This window comes from Eleginops maclovinus, chromosome 15, assembly GCF_036324505.1.
Source record: "Eleginops maclovinus isolate JMC-PN-2008 ecotype Puerto Natales chromosome 15, JC_Emac_rtc_rv5, whole genome shotgun sequence".
NCBI lineage: Eukaryota > Metazoa > Chordata > Actinopteri > Perciformes > Eleginopidae > Eleginops > Eleginops maclovinus.
Window position 1 is genome coordinate 22,168,435 of NC_086363.1, and position 18,056 is coordinate 22,186,490.

Genomic DNA, 18,056 nt, shown 5'->3' on the forward strand with positions numbered 1-18,056 from the left:
TTATGTCTGCTACACCTCCATCTCATGTCCATCAGATGATAGAGGGAGTGTAGCATGGGATTGTCCATGGAGAGTAATTGAGAAAAGAATGACAGATAGAAGGACATTTTGTCATCATTATTTATGTGAAAGGGCAATATGAGATATTTTGTCAGGTTATTAAAAAGTTATCAGGATCATTCTTGGCTGTAGTAAAAACAAACTCATCAGAAGGGCTTTGTTTTCATCTTGCCCTTTTCTCTGCCAAGATGGCTGCAATGCCATCAGCGTTTCAATCTGCTGACCTTTACCTACCAGCTGTTCCAAACACAGATTGATTTATTAAGAACTGATAGGGTTATTATTCCACCAAAGTTATTGTTCGATGAAATATGACAATCACACGCACACAGTCTGTAGTAGTAGTTCTTCTCTCTCCTAACCAGTCTAGGTCCTTTTGTTTATTTTCATAAAATAATTCATCAGTAAAATGTAAACTAAATATATTCATATTTGATAGAAGAATGTCAAATATTTATTATGATATATTCAGATGTAGCTCTGGATGTACTATATACTTTCTGTCATTTAATTCTACATTTTAAAACAAAAGATGTAGAGGCTTAATTTGTGCTAAAGTGCTAACGTTTATAGGGTTATTAAATTATTTAATGAGTCCCCTGTCTTTAGGTATGAGAGGAAACTAACAAAATATTCAGTGTTGGTGGAAGTCTGCGTTCTCTCAAACTACAACTGTCAAAATGTCTCCAAAGTGTGATTAGGAACAGGTGAATCAGTTCTAATGTTCACAGGCTAAAGGTGTGTGGAGACTAGTTACAGTGTACAAACATTAATGTGTGCCTAGAGTAAACTTCTGTGTCAGGAAAACACAACATTGAGCTACCGGGAAGTACTCAGAGTGTGTATGAACCAGACGAAAGCAGATCAGTAGAGCTGGACCGGGAGCTCTCTCCAGTGAGCTGTGCAGGACGTCCACAGGTCGTCACACAGTCTCCGTCAGTCGTCTCGTTCTCTGCCTCTTTTTCTGCTCTAGTAATTGGACAGGGGAGTACTTCCTCAGTCTGTCCTCAGTTAGGTTGCACTGGCATCGATGAATGTTTTCTAACTCTGAAGCTTTTAAAACTGTTGACTGTTGGCCAAATGTAATTTTAGAAAGAACATAAAGTTGTGAACTAGTTGAAAGAGGATTGAAACACCTGTGAACATGGACATGTGATACATGTGTTGCAGTCCACTGTTAATACCTTTAACACCCAAGTTTGAATATAATATTTGTCATAACAATTCCAGAACTGACTATGTGAAAAATGAAAGTAATTCAGTGGGCAGTGTTGGATGTATTGTCACTTCTACAGGAGCAATGTCTCCATATTCCCTTCCTGTGACAGGTTTCCCGTCTCTGCCTGGCATTAGTGTTCCAGGATTCTCTGCTGTGAAAAGCCTCACAGTTTAGCTGCTGTCTCACTGGTCTCCTGACAAGAGTTGCCAAGGAAACTGTTGCTAAGGGAGCGGGGGCGGGGACATGGACTGAATCCGCGCACAAATATAGACATATGTGCACATGCACATATATTGCTTTCTTCTTTGCATCAACAAGGATGCAAGACAGGATGTGAATAAAGTGGCGTTAGGGGTCTAAGCAACACTCAGCTTTTATACAGCTTTATGGTTCCTGCTGCGTTGTGTAATCATCAAGCCAATCCAACATACTGGTTTTAGATGTTTCCCTGTGTGTGTGTGTGTGTGTGTGTGTGTGTGTGTGTGTGTGTGTGTGTGTGTGTGTGTGTGTGTGTGTGTGTGTGTGTGTTTGTGTGCATTAATATCTGCAGATATCAACATGTGTTTGTGACAAGGTGCCACCCAGAGCAGCTGCTGGTGTTCTCAACAGCTAAGTGCTAACAGCAAACACATATTTATCACATTTCTCAATCATCCTCAATTTGATCCTAGACCTTGCATCACATCCTCTCTCTAGACACACACACACGCACTGTTGCTCACACACACCACACAGCTATTTATACGGCAGCCTATTATTGCAGCTGGTGTCTTAGTAATGTGAGGGTAGCACCCTGCATTTGTGAACAGGTGCTTCATCTGTACGCTTCCGTCAGCCGCCAGGACTCCACTCAATCATTTAGGGAATATTTACAGCCAGCCATCAATCCTGCCGGCCGGGTCCACTCTTTCTCATCCATCTCAGTTTCCATGACAAGAAAGGGGAATGAAAGAAGAGCTGGATGACCGACAGTGAGATAAGTTCCTGCTGTCATGTGGCCCAGTGGTGAGAGACCCTTATCCCATAATGCTCATGTGCTCCTCCTTGTCACACACAGCAGAGATGAGAAGCCATTGTTATTTGTTTTCTAGGGGCAGGTTCTAGAAGACAAAGGATATTTTCTCCATTGTGCCATAAAGCCTTTGGTTTTACAGGGAACACAGAAACATACAACATATCGTCACCCTCTTAAAATAATTGCCTAAGTCATTTTTTTACAAAAATGATTTTTTTGCCTAAATCATCTCCTCATGATGCTGGCCACCTCTGGTAAAATTGCCTACATCCTCAGTTAAACAGATCATGCCATTCTATCCCTTTAGTATAATTGCCTATGTCAAGAGTGTGACTTAGGCAGTTTTATTTTGCCTAAGTCACAAGACAATGTGACTTAGGCAGTTTTACAAGCTTTTCAAGATGGCGGCTGATACAAGAAGAAGACAATTCTACACAGATGCTGAAGTTATTTCCATGATTCAGGGCTCTTCCCATATTGGTAGTTGAAGATGTTTACTATGATATACGCTAAGCTATAAATATTGCATAATATTTCATGTTTTTATTAGTCTTTTTAGTTAAAATCAGTTAAGCTAGGAACTAGCTAAAAAGCTAGGAATCCAAGCAGAAACGTCTCAAAGGAATGTCATACAAGAGCAAAGGTGGCAACGAAATAAGTGCAAAGGCTATGGGTCCTCCAACTCAAGACTGCCATGTCCTTACAGAAGAGCAGCGTCAGTTATACGTCACCACTTTGGTCACAAAGGTTAACATAGTTGCCGAGGCATCCCGACGCAATTTATCATTGTCCTACCAACTGAAGCTTGAGGATGGAACAAGTATTAAAGTGTGCAAGGCACTTTTTTCCTCTACATTTGGTCTCCCTGAAAGAACCATTACAAAATGGCTGAACGACTCCATCGACTCTGAAAAACAAGCAGCAGCGCCGTCTAAATCTGGACCTAAGAGTGGCAAGCAGACAAAGGTTGAACCTGATGTCAAGGATTTCATTAAGAACTGGTTGAGGGACCTGCCCAGTGTTAATTCACACTACTGCAGAAGCACAGCTACCTACCAAGACAAGAAGTTCCTTTAACCAGGCACAACCATCTCCCAACTACATCATGAATATCAACAGGCAGCTGCAACTGCTGGAGTGAGGGCTGTTGGAGTCCAATATTTCACAGCTGTGTTCCATGAGGAGAAATATTCCGTATTTATTCCAGGAAAAGATCAGTGTGATGTTTGTGTTTCATTCAAACATGGGAATATCAGTAAGGCTGAATATGGCGCACATGTCACCAAGAAGGATGAAGCGAGGCAAGAGAAATCCTGCGACAAGGATTGTGCTAATGAAGAGAAGTCCGTTTGGACAATGGACTTGCAAGCTGTGCTACTGTGTCCAAAAACCCAAGCCAGCAAGCCTGTATTACAGAACAAAACTGCAGGTCCATAACTTTACCCTTTTCAACTTGAGATCAAAGGAAGGCTACTGCTATGTTTGGGACGAATCAGAAGGTGACCTGTGTAGCGGGGTATTTGCACATCTTCAGTATCATCATTTTGAAGGTGTGATCAAAGGCCATCCAGAACTCAAGGAGATCATAGTGTGGAGCGACGGTTGTGGTTATCAGAATCGCAATGCATGTGTGGCGAATGCATACTCTGAGCTTGCAAGGAAATATGGGGTACTAATAACACAGAAATACCTTGTTGCAGGTCATAGACAAATGGAGTGTGACAGCATGCATAGTACTATTGAACGCAAAATAGTTGCAGATATCTTCACCCCAAGAGACTATGTCATTATATTCCAGACTGCAAGAATCAGGCCATCACCTTACCATGTGAAAGTGCTCAAGCATGATGAGTTCCTGAAACTGAATGGATCCTACTTCTGTAGCATCAGACCAGGCAAAAAAGCTGGAGACCCGACTGTGCACGCGGGCTCTTCAGTTTAGCAGTGAAGGCAAGGTCCATTTCAAACTGTCCTTCTCAGAAGCCTCTGTGTGGGAAGAACTGCCACAAAGGGTACAGGTGCCAAATGGGCCAATGGTATGGATACGATTGTTTCCATGTGCTCTGCCAATCAAGGAGAGAAAATTCCAGGACCTCCAGTCAATGAAACCCATCAGGCCTGTCGAGTGTCATCACTTCTTTGACAATTTGCCACACTAATAGGCATCAGTCAGGAACCCAGCAAAGAAGAGCTGGAAGGAGAAGTGAAGAAATGCACATGCCTCCTCAGGATTATGTTTAGTTAGTTTGTCAGTTATGCTTTATTCCTGACAGAGTAGAAGGTTTAAAATTGCCTAAGTCACAAAGGCATGTTCAAAAATTTACCTAAGTCATTTAATTCTGCCATGTTCCATGTTTGACTGACCTTGTTGTTTGTATGTCAATAGACATCTGTTATAACTGTTTTGATTAAAATTGTTGGTAAATATCATATATTCAACAAATGGTTCAGTTTTTTGTGTTTCCTGAACAATCTGAAAAAATGACTGATTATTATTAAGAAGGTGACGATATTTGAGGTGCTCCGGCCAGAGGAACCCCGGTGGCAGGTGTGACACACATGGTTTATAAGATGGATAAAATAATAGTTTAAAGTTTGCTTAGTCTGACCACGGAGAGCGCTTCCAAAGCTAGCAGTAAGCTCTGTGCCCTGAAGCTGGCTCCGGATCAGCAGGGGACCAGCTGCCTGTGTGTCAGCATGCTAAACATGGAGCATGAGAGCAGCAAAGGAACACAAACAAAGGGTGTGTGTGTGTGTGTGTGTGTGTGTGTGTGTGTGTGTGTGTGTGTGTGTGTGTGTGTGTGTGTGTGTATGGGATTAAGAGTATTTTGTATTTGGATTGATTGATTGATTGATTGATTGATTGATTGATTGATTGACAGGGAGAAAGTGAGGAGGTCACAGAGTTGTTTTTTTTTACAAAAATCAGATGTTAGCACAGCTCATTCTCAGTGTTAGAGACATAATGAGATGGATGCCTCATGTCTTTCAGGTAGGAAGTAACTAAGTACATTTACTCAAGTACTGTAGAATTTGAGGTACTTTTACTTTACCTGAGTTACCTCATTGCTATGCTAATTTATACTTCTACTCCAATACATTTAAATGGGAATAATAACATTTTGCTCCAATACATTTATTAAACAGCTGTAGTTAATCTTAACAAAATGCATCTCCTAGAATTAAACTAAGTGGACTAACTCAGTCAAATAATTTAAATATTTTATGAAAAGTCAAACTGAACTTTGTTTGTCTACAACAGTAACATGCTACTTGATGCAACAATATTTTATAGAAATTTAGTTATTTGCACAATGGGTATTTTTTCTTCTTATTCTTTAAAGTTCCCCTATGCTTTTCCGGTTATAACCCGTCCTTTCATGTGTTATGTAGCTTTTTCAGCATGTAAAGGGTTTGCAAAGTCGCAAACCATCAAAGTACACCCTGTAGCGAGTTTAACTGTAAAGCAGAAAAGACGTGTCTATGCTGCCCTCCCACGCCTCGATGGAGATTTTTCTTTTTCCATTTTTTTCTTCCAGGGGCTATTGACGTCACTAAATCAGACCAATCGGCAAGTTGGCATGCCCATAGCTATAGACAATACCCTCTGCCAACCGACCATTTACTGTTGGAAGGCTGAAATGTCAAGGAAGTACTGTGCCCTGAAATGTGAGGGGAAATGTCATCTGATTGTCTTACTGAAGGCAGGACCATGAGCAAGTCAGTGGTTGAAATGTATTTTTAACAGTGTTCCTTCAACAGTTCGAAGTACTGTACTGTGTGCTGTAAGAAATAATCAATATATTGAAACGGAACATTAAAAGATAATTCACTGTTTCTGGATGCACCACATTTGTCCAATATTTGTAACATTAAAGACCCATTGAACTGAAGAATCGAGTTCTTTGTTCCCGACCGCCAGACAGATAACTGCTTTGAGTTTCTACTCTTACGTGGCCTGTGGAAGCGTGTTTCGAACTATTGAGCCACAGCTGTGAAACTTTTGTAAAACCTACTGCCGCATCATTTTATTAAATACTCCTTTTGAAACTAACTAGAGGAGCTTCACTTTGTTTTCTTTTAAACTTACTCCTGGACTTCGAATGAAAGAACACTTCTACAAATTGGTGACCTCTGACGTGATTTGAAGTACCAGGACCAGGACAAGACGGGGATTTGTCGAAGTTTCGGCAGAACCGCCAGACACTCATGGGCCTCATTCAAAAGAAAGGTAAAGAAAGGCCTGTTAATTTCAAAATCTGTATGCCTATAGGTATATCGTTTTTTAGATGTGAGTGTCTGGAGGTGAGTCGATAATCCTGATAAAACTGTGTAATTAAAGTTAAGAAGTGAATATTCAAATTAACTGTGGTGTAAATCCTGGGTTTACAAAAGTGTGTGTGTTTGTTTGTTGAGTGTTTTTACCAGCGAAGGCTGGTGAATTGTTTGTCTTTTTAAGCCGGAAAAAAGTAAAGTGTTTTTGATCATTCAATAAGTAAAAGTCTGTTCGAGGTCGGCATGGTAGCTATAAATTCGATGAGAAGTAAGATAAAAAAGTCCTATTGTTTTAAGGCCTGACCTACAGAGTGGTCAGTGATTATGTCAGTAGGAAAATCTTTGCGACAGAGTTACGCTGAGAGTTGTGACGACCTTCCAATTGTCTCTGATTAGCATGTTACATTATTGAGCAATCATAGTTGGCAATAGTGTTAATATTTAAAAGAAGACCACCTCGCCAAAAGGGGGCCTGGTTGTGTTCGAGTCCAATAAGCCAGTGTTTGTTGCAGTCGAGAGGAAGTAACTGGGAGTGAAACAGTTTGAGGCTGGGTCTCCGCATTGATTCCATAACTCGACAAAGCATAGTGAATAGTCTTTATTTTAGAATAATTCCGATTTCAGGTCGGCTTCGTCAAAATCGGTGGGAAGTTAGATAGTTTGAGCCTACTGTTCTGCATTGATTCTATAACTTGACAAATACTTAAAATGTCAGAGTAGGGAAAATTGTTGTTTTTTATTGTAAGCAGGGAGATTTTAAAACAAGCAGTGTTGGGTTTTTTAAACTGTGCTGGCTGTGTTTTTAATTGATTTGCAACCGCTGTGTGTTTTTCCCCCTCCCCCATTATTCTTTGTCATTAAGTCGCTACATGTGGCTGTAGAGCAGGGGTGTCAAACTCATTTTAGCTCAGGGGCCACATGGAGGAAAATGTATTCCCAAGTGGGCCGGACTGGTAAAATTATGGCATAATAACCTTAAAATAACAACAATTTCAGATTGTTTTCTTTGTTTTAATTTGGTCCAAAATAGTACAAACACATTCTGAAAATGTACACATCACAAATAATCTTCTTGACAAAACACTTCAAATAAGTTGAAAATTCTGAGGAAAAAATTGGTGCAATTTTAAGAACACAATGCCTTAGCGATTGGAACTTAAACTTTGTCTCAGTGTATCTACAAAGGCATACAACTTTAAGTCACAGCCTATCTGGGATTGAACAAAATACAAACAACTCTTCTAGGTATCAAATACCTCATTTTGTCATTTCCACATATTAATCCTGGGCTAACTCACCAAACCATACAAACTGAGGTAGAAACTATTCAAGAAGTTTGAGTTACTCCCTGCCTTGTAGGCTACACTATGTATTGATAGAAAAATAAAAGCTGAGCAATGCATGAACAATTTCAACTAACCAAACTTATGAACTGAAGTGACTGACATTATTACAGTAAATCACACACTGTTCACTTTCTTAAAATAGCCACAGAATACATTAATTTTCACAGAACTATATCAGGGTGCAGTGTCTCATGCAGCATTTTAAGTGGGGTTACTCACTGTTCATTTTACTCCTGAAACCTGGCATCTTTTAGCTTTCACAAATGCATCAATATCAGGTGTCACATCCTGTGTGACAGTCAATTTCAGGATGTCATTCAAGTGCTTGTGCGTAGCCTTGAGCGCTGCTTTGATTTATTGATGCTAATTACAGAGAAAACTTGCTCACAAAGATATGTGGTTCCAAACATGCACAACACTTTTGCAGCAAGGGCTGTCAAGTTGGGGTAACCTGGCAAGAGGTGCTGATAAAATGTGTCCAAGCCAGCTGCGGCAAATTTGCCCTTCAAATCTGAGTCACACTGCAAGTCTATTATTTCAAGTTGAATGTTGACGGGCAGATCAAAGGCATTCACGGTGAATGGCGAGCAAAAAACTTTGAAGTCTTTTTCCAGTTCACCAAAAATCTGAAAGCTTTGCTCAAACTCCTGCAATAGTCCCGTTATTTTATCTTTGAACCGCTTCATGTCTGCAGCAGGTTTGGTCGCGCACACATCTTTCAGACAAGGGCAGTGAGCAGCATCACCACGTGCAAGTTGTGTCTCCCACAATGACAGCTTCAACTTGAACGCACATACAGTATGCTGTCCTAATACTGCTTGCAGCATTTTGTTCAAGTTATTCGCCTGCTCTGTGACATCCACCATAAAGGCCTGGTGTGTGTTGCTCCCAGATCACATGATGTGTATTCCTGTGTGTTGTCTTCCAGCTGAAGGTGGTGGTGGAGAGGATCCTGGCCTTCAGTCTGGCCAGCCCACTGGCCAAGTTCCTCAACGGTCTGGAGATCTTGCTCAGTAAAGCTCAGGTCAGCTTATGTCTCATACATTATTCCATTAGGAAGTCCAACCTAGTGTTGCGACATCTTATTAAATAGAAATGAATCTGTGACTGTTGCGACATCTAATCAAATATAATTCGCAACACATTCTGTCGACTGAAATTCTAACACTGGTTTTCCCTTTTTTTCCTTGAACTCTTCAATTTCCTCTCATAAATCAAAGAAACGCCTCAGCACAGCACCTCGGCTTAGCCGCGGTGTGGTATGGCAGGCCATAGTTGTGGTCTTTCTTTCTGAGAAGGCTGTCAAACTGACGGTGATTCAGGCTTCTGGATCGGGTGAAATTAACAGCTAGACTTTAATGACTTGCAACATAATGCTCCCGATGCAAAATACGGTAAAATGTCAAAAAATCACGTCCTCCATTTGCAGTCTGCACTTTCTCTCTGAGTTTTGCCACAACACTTGCTTTTTCCCCGATCATTGATGGCGCACCATCTGTAGCCATGCTGACGGCGCGGGACCAGTCCACTCCGAGTCTGTCCAGTGCTCTGATGAGGGCGGTAAAAATATCAGCTGCTCTTGTGGTATCCGTCATTGGCACCAACTCCACGAACTCCTCGGTGATGGTCAAAGTGTCATCAACTCCGCGGATGAATATCGCCAGTTGCACAACGTCTGTAATGTCCGTACTTTCATCAATAACAACTGAAAACGCAATCAATGACTTCACTTTGCGCTTCAATTGACTGTCCAAATCCGCCAAAAGATCAGAAATCCTGTCTGCAACTGTGTTTCTTGTCAGGCTGATATTTGCAAAACCTGAAGCTTTTCAGGGCACACAATCTCTGCAGCCTTCAGCATGCATGTCTTCACAAATTCACCCTCACTAAATGGTTTTGAATCCAGTGCAATTTCATTAGCAATTAGGTAGCTGGCTTTCACTGCAGCATCACTAATTTTTTCGGCTATGAGTAAACACAGACTGCTATTTCTTCAGACACGCCAACAGTTCATTCACCTTATTTATTCTCTGTTGTCCTTGCAAGTTGTTGTATTTTTCGGCATGAAGAGTCTCATAGTGGCGCCGAAGGTTATATTCTTTCAGCACTGAAACATGCTGTGAACACACCAAACACACAGGTTTCCCATTCACTTCCGTGAATAAATAGGACGATGACCATTTTTCTTCCAAAACTCTGCACTCTGTGTCCACTCTTCTTCTTTTTGACAGAGACAATTTTGGGGCAATGAGAGTTCAAAAGCGCGCAATGTTCAAAGGAGAATAGGCTACGTAATAGGCAGAGACAAGGCATCTCCGGGCTAGCTGTACTTGCTATAACGTTACTTGCTCAGCCCCGGTATAAACAGTTTGCGTGCTTAACAGAATTGATATTGCGACATCCAGTGGACACATTAAGAACCGCAGTTTCTTTCATTGAAAAATTGCAGCTCACTTTTATACTGTACTTTGCAAAATCATCTCGCGGGCCGGATTAAACCCGTTCGCGGGCCGGATCAGTTGTTTGACACCTCTGAAATAATTGGAGAGCTAGTAAAGTTGTTTTTACATCAATAGTTTTAACATACATCCTGTAACTACTGATTAAATAAGCAGTGATGGGTGTTATGATGAACAGCTAAATTAGAAAAAATCATTTCATTTCTAATAGGAAAAATAACGTAGAGGTCGATTATTAAACATTTAAAAAAAAAAGGTTATACCGGAAGTAATGGTCAAACAAGCTAAACAAGACAGGAAGTAGCCTATAAAGAAAGAGTTAGAAATAAAACATATTGTATAGTATTAAAATACAATACACATAAGACATATTAGTCAGATCAATACCTACACTAGTGTTTAATGATAGTTATTGCACTTGACACATACTTTGAAGTTTAACAAATATTAGATTATAAACATTTAAATAATTTACACATAACATTTTTCATAAATACATTAGAAATACTACTACACTTTTTACACGTTTTATTTTTTATTAACATTTTTATGAAATTGTCATCTTAAAATAAGATAATATTTTATAAAAATACTAGTCGGTGGATTAGTAAATAGTAATCTCACAACAGACGAAATAACTAGAGATTATGGGTACGAATAACAGTAGAGCTAAGTCTGATGATGATCTTGAATCCAACACCAGTTTTTCCATAATAATGCAGGCAATGTTTGACAGAGACAACAGTAGTCTAAAACAATTGAAAGAATGGGGAAAATCGGTTTTTCCAGAATATGGGAGTTTCAGTTTAAGACAATTGGATACATTGAAATTAAGAATGATAAAAAGAGAGGAAACACAAATTGCGAGAAGACAATTAGTGTTTCGAAAGAGTGAATTCCCTACAAACAAGAAGCAGATGGTGGGGGGTTGCATGCGGTTAAAGGATACTAGGATACTAAGATAACAGAGAAGAGAGACAGCTCTCTGATAATAGAGAGAACAGAACAGGGGGTGAAGTAGTTTGAGTAATAACCATAAAGATAAAGCCTGTAACAAGAAAGACAATACAGGAAAAACAGGGGAAAGGGAAGTAAACTGCACAGGGGGGTGTAGTCGACACCCAATTGTTCCGAGAGTGTGAGTTTTGTGAATGGGGAGACATCTTGTGAGCCCCAATGGTGTTATCATGTAATTAACTTTGATGTTTCTCACACACAGAGAGGAGACTCAGGAGTTATCTGTCTGTAAGCAGTAGAGAAGAGAAGAGAAACTGTTTAAAGAACAGGGATTATTATAAGAAAATGCTGTTTAACAGACGTTTAGCAATTATAATATATAAAAGTGTTAAGACTAGTAATACATAAAGGAGTTAATCATATGACTACACTTGAGTCAATTTACATCTTAGTGATCTGTTAACATGCTCTGATGGGTTTTACAGTTTAAGTAACAGGGATTTTAACTTTTTGAAGAAAACATTGGAATGCTCTTCTTATAGAGGAAAAGAAAATGCCAGAAAACAGAAGCCGTACGAAGATAATGTGGGGGGATATGGTTTTTGGATGTGAATATTTTAATTTATGGGAGAAAATAGTTCTCTAAAGGAGTTAAATTAAATGCATTTGAGAGATATGTTATTAGAAGAAATTAATTTAGTTGATTACAGTAGATGGCATTTAATACGCAAGACAGAAGACATATTTAGGTGAAAAGTGAAAATTAAGTAGATTTATTTAACCAGTGTGTGGAGATTCATAGGTTAAAGTGAGACCCAACCTGGACTGTCCCTCTGCAATCTGGTGACAGACCCCCGACCCTCCTGAGCAATGCGAAAGACCATCCCCAACAGAGACTTCCTCTCACTATTCAACAGAGAGAACCAGAGATGAAAGGCCACAGCAAGGCAGTGTCCAGAACTGCATCCGCATCTCCACCTGGGTCAGCTACAAACACGCATCATGCTGACTGACAGAGATCTGCTCATCACCAGTCCCTCTGATAAGAGCACAGAGGTCCAGAGCAACAAGGGTTGCACAGATTCTGATGGACAATAATGAGACACATGACAACGGGGTTCCGCCCCCCAAGAAAGACATCCAGAGACGGTGATTGAGCAGACTAAAGCTGAAATGAAAAGCAGTACAAGGAGAGAAGCTTGATGTGGAATGCAGGTTCAAAAAGTCAAAGACTGTCAATAACTAGACCCGATGGAAGGGCCGATAAGGTCAACAGGCAGAATGTGAGGAGGTCGGGGTCATCAAGATAGAGAGCAGAGGTGGCAGGAAGGGGAGCTAGAATGGGTGACACACACACACACACACACACACACACACACACACACACACACACACACACACACACACACACACACACACACACACACACACACACACACACACACACACACACACACACACACCCTTTGTTTGTGTTCCTGTGCTGCTCTCATGCAAGTGGAACAAATTTAAAGAATTTGAATTGGCTTTTTCAATGTAAGATCAAATATAAAAATGTTTTATTGCACAAGATTTTATAGATTGGTAAATGATAATTGAAAAAGGGAAGTTATTAAAGTGAATGAGTGAATAGGGGGAAATTATAGATATAAGCAAGATCCACTACACTTTTGGTAGAAACTGTTTAGGAGTCAGGAGGATAGGGTAGGAACATTTTAATCATGTTAATCTATTATTATTTCAGAGCTTTTATTAGGGTGTGACTTTAGTAGAGTTTAAATTGCGGGAGTTTTGATCTACAGAAGGAGGGAGAGATTTAGTACACACTTGATATCAGATATGATATTTAAATGAAACAAACTTGTCATAGTGATAACTCCAACATTAGATAACAGACCATGTAAAATATAATTAACCAAGTGAATGGAAACCATTATTAAAGTCACTCCTGTTTTAACATTTCTTATTGATTGAAGTTGTAATTATAACATGTCAAAGCACTCATAGTTTCACACATTATTTTCCTTATTAAAGACTTGAAATATTTTTCAAGAAGACCAGAATTGATAATTAATAATGAAGTATATTAAGAGAATCGAGCAGAGTCATACAGATCCTTATAATGTATGGTTTAAGATAGTGGGTATGAGAACAGTTTTGGAAAAAGATCTATTAGATATTTGGGTATAAATTTGGTGATGATGAAGATCCAGTGGGAGAAAAAGGAAGTGAAAATCTAACCTGAGGCAAGCAGCTGTTGTTAATGCAATGTAACGCTGTGGCACACGTTGAGCACACGTTCTGCGGAATGTATCATTTTACTGGCTACACCGGCAGCGCACTTACAGCGCACGTACGGCGCAACGTACAGGCAAAACAAGACTTTCGTTGTCTTCAGTTTGTGGATCTAGCACGACAGCAGTGAAACTGCAACACTGTGTTTGTGTTTCATCCATCGATCGTCTGTCATTATCTTATCTGTAGGCTGAATAATTTGGCTAATGAATTTAGACGAAAACAGATAGTCCATTGTAGCCACGGCTTGAGTTCAATGTGTTGAATTAAATAAGGGCTAAGATTATTCAGAAGAATTCAAGCTAGGGGCCTCAATGTACACACCAGATGTGATGTGGTAACTTATGTAGATTGGAATGTGTGTGCGTTTGGGGCGGGACGTCTCCCTATATAACCACGACACTGTCCTAATAGAATATTAAGACATATATAAAATATAGTAGTAATAAAAGGAAACATATGATGACACTCTTTTTGTAAATGAAGAATATCACGGAATAATCAAAGACTCTGCAGAGCAGGACGTGACCATTAGACTGAGACCAAATGACCTTTGACCTGGACTGACAGTGTTACTTCACAACAGCACTGTTGATGACTGACTCTGAGTGGAACCCGACCAGACCCAACTGTGTGAGTGAGAATGAATGTTTGCATCTGATCAATGCGAATGCATGAGTTTAGAGAGGAACAGAGACTAACTGAGCATGTTTTGAACTAACACAAGCTAAATCCAGAGATTTTGTTTCTTCCAGGACTGGTGGAAGGAGAGAGAGAACTCACATAATTCTTAATGTTAACTTTTCAGTAAATAGCTCCACCACACATTTGATTTAAGGAGGATAGTGTTGTTTTAAAATGTTTTGATTCGAAAATTTGGGTTTGACATATTTCTTAGGTTGTGTTGCATTCTAACATGTACGGGGTTTTACTTTACAGCTCAATAAGGAGATTGGTATTTCTCTGGCCTACAATCAACAAGAACGTTGATTGGATTAAGTACATTTACTATAACCAGCAGAGATTCATAACTTACACCCGTGATGCAGTAAAAGGGCTGCACGAACAGTTGGACAGAACCAGTCTAAAGGCCTGGCAACATGTCACTTCACTGCCCAAAAACCTAGGGTCCCCTGAAGATGTCCACAGTCCTCCTTGTGTGTGTCCACAGTATTCCTTGTCCTTTCACATAAATATGGAGAGAGGTTCAAAGCCTGCATCCTTCAACACCTCAAAGGTGGCTAATCACGGCAAGTTTCAGGTAATTCGAAAAGTGTTCTGACAGAGAGCTTCTTATCCCAATACTTTACAAGCCCCTGAACGCATCACTCCAATATGCTGCTCTGTGTTTGCTTTGTGTACGCTGGACGCACTTTACATTCATTACATTACAATGTAGTGAGCAGCAGCTGCCCTTCATCTGAGCTCATGGAACAGACTAAAGTTAGGTGTGTGTGTGTGTGTGTGTGTGTGTGTGTGTGTGTTTGTGTGTGTGTATAGACCAAATCCTTCCCATTAAATCCTTTCACAGCTTCTAGACCTGAGCCAACAGCTGTCTTCCATTACTACAACATGTGTATGCAGGATACGTGTGTTGTGTGTGTGGTGTGTTTCTAGCTGCACACAGCCTCACCACTACCTGAGGGAGAGAGTGGCCTTGTATGGGGAAGGAAAACAACTTGGAAAATGCAAAGCTCTGTCTGTCTGTCTGTCTGTCTGTCTGTCTGTCTGTCTGTCTGTCTGTCTGTCTGTCTGTCTGTCTGTCTGTCTGTCTGTCTGTCTGTCTGTCTGTCTGTCTGTCTGTCTGTCTGTCTGTCTGTCTGTCTGTCTGTCTGTCTGTTATATAATGTAGTAAGTTACTGTTTGGCCTTACCTTCTTTGCAGGTCCATCTCCTCCGGGGAGGGGCCATTCTGAACCTGGGGGCCCTGCCGGGGCAACGTGGGGCCTGCAGGGGGTAACACAGAGACATCCTCAAAATGACGGCTCATTTTCCTTTGTGATTCCCAGCCTGAGAGACAGCCTGTCCTCCGTCAGAGGTCAGAAGTTCAAGGTCACTATGTGTATATGTTCAGCATGTCCATTTATCATCCCCTCAGACACAAACAGAGGGTTTTGAATGATATATAGGCAAAAGCATGTAACAGTACACACTCAGAGCAAAATGAGGCACCCTGTCTCCACTCTGCATGATTACATATCACACTGCCCAGCTGAGCAGAGGGGGTGACACCTCAGTATCAGAACCTATTTATTTGTTAGGCAGCGGGGTCATGAAGCTGCAGCGGTATAGAACAGATAAAAAGCAAACCGTAAAAGGTTGCCTCAACTGCGGCGTACAACTTTTTGTATAATAATTATATAATGCTGTTGTAACAACTGTTGTAGCCACAGCAGAAGGATCAACGTGTATTTATGTATGTACTGTATATAGAGTGGGGAAATCTGACAGCGCTTGGCGTAGAAATGTTATGGATGGCGAGCAGAAAAAAGACTTGACTAGAGAGAGAACAGTTCAGCTTCAAAGCCCCAGATGGTTCTACACAACACCAGATATATGTTTACTGGCAGCAGCAGCAGCACATAGAGTATCACACCACCGGCCGCCTGAGCATACAGCTGATGCAGAGAACACTGAAGGCAAACAACCCCACCAGCACTCTCAACAGCAACAGCCAGAGGTGGAAGAAGTACTCAGATGTTTTACTTAAGTTAAAGTAACAATACCACCCTGTTAAAAAGCATTAGAATTGTATAACCCAAGATGATGAGCGCAGTTTCAGGTCGAGAGTTTGATCGCTTAAAGTACATTCATATCTTAACTCGCACTGGGTCCAGTGAGAACACAGCTGTTCAGTCTGTTTCTGTGTCTACATGTAGGGGCTTATTTTGGGGCTCGGGGGAGTCAGAAGGTCTAGAAGAGCAGGAGGATCCTCACCACCTATAGATGACTGCTGGACATTTGATTCCAACACACTGCCAGTGGAAATATCTCAGAGACACGGACCGTGTCAGAGCAGTAAGATCATGTGACCTGCAAACATGTACTTATTATAGTTTCAGATCTGCCCGGCAACAAAGCTATTAAAAGGCTGTTGATGAGAAGACATTATGGAATAACATCCGTCTACCATCACATAATTAAATCACCAACTCACAGAGCACTGAATGATATGCAGATATTGTGTTCACTAGGACATCCATTTCCGAACAATGTCCAGCAGTGGCTCAGTCAGTAGGGGCTTGGACTGGGAATCGTAGGGTCGCCGGTTCAAGTCCCCGGACAGACTTGAAATATGGAAAGTGGACTGCTACTTGGAGAGGTCCCAGTTCACCTCCTAGGCCCTGCTTTGGTGCCCTTGAGCAAGGCACCGGACACCTCCAAACCCCCCACCCCATTGCTCCCCGGGCGCTGCACGATAGCTGCCCACTGCTCCTAGTACTAGGATGGGTTAAATGCAGAGGACTAATTTCACTGTGTGTGCTCTGCTGTGTGCATGTATGTGACTAATAAAGAGGAGAACAGAACCAATGTGTCCATCAATCACATAGAGTATTACAACTCAGATAAAGTGGGAAAATGGGGAAATGTTGTTGTCAAAAATAATGACTCCAAATGTTCTAATTTTGATCCAACAGACTCAGATTTGATTCACAGTGAACAAACAGGTAAGTGTTCCCACAGTTGCTGACTCATGCTTTAGAAGCCCTTTAACCTAAGGATCCAGTTGTGTGCATTTCAAAATCACGTCATTCTGAACATAATCACTGACACACACTCCTACTCACTCCTGAGGGTGATTTGAGCATGGCTGACCTTCTGCTGGTTCCGTGGAGGGTGATGAACTCTGGCTGCCTGCAGGCATGTCTGCGGACACCTCAGAGCGCTTCCCTCACTTATTCGATGTGTCTCTCTCAACCTTCCTCTTCCCTTCTTTGCTTCCCAAACCTGTCCCTCTTGCTGCTGTCTCAACGTTTCAGTTTCTCAGTGTCTTTGTGTCTCAGTGTCTCGGTGTCTCAGTGTCTCTGCTGTTGTCCAGCTGTGCTACAGTCTGCCATGAGCCTCATCAAGAAAAGAAAAGTGCGGCATGTGTACAGATGGGGGGGAGCATAAAAACATGGCACGCTGATGTGGTGCTGTGTGGGAGGGGAGGCTGTAGTCCTGCATGTTTACACGATGCTCTCCCCCCGTAACCCCGAGTCTCTGTCTCTCTCAGGTTTACAACCCCCCTATGGCGTCCTGATGGCAGACCCACAAAGAGTGTAAATAAATGACCACTTTCACATGTCTCCATGGAGACAAGCTGGTGAAAATGCAGACGACAATTTAAAGTTATATATATATATATATATATATATATATATAACATTATTATCATCTGCAAAGCAAGTGTGATATCATTATATATAATGATATCACACTTGCTTTTTT

The 18,056-nt window shown here is 41.0% G+C and overlaps 1 protein-coding gene across 4 annotated transcripts in view; it reads right to left on the reverse strand.

The window, feature by feature from the left end:
* Nucleotides 1–18,056, reverse strand: part of enah (ENAH actin regulator) — a 115,985-nt gene that overhangs the window by 28,111 nt on the left and 69,818 nt on the right. For all 4 annotated transcript variants that reach the window (XM_063902510.1, XM_063902512.1, XM_063902511.1 and 1 more), the window contains exon 4: nt 15,500–15,572. In XM_063902510.1, the coding sequence (XP_063758580.1) occupies nt 15,500–15,572 (73 nt within the window). The remainder of the gene's footprint in view (nt 1–15,499; nt 15,573–18,056) is intronic.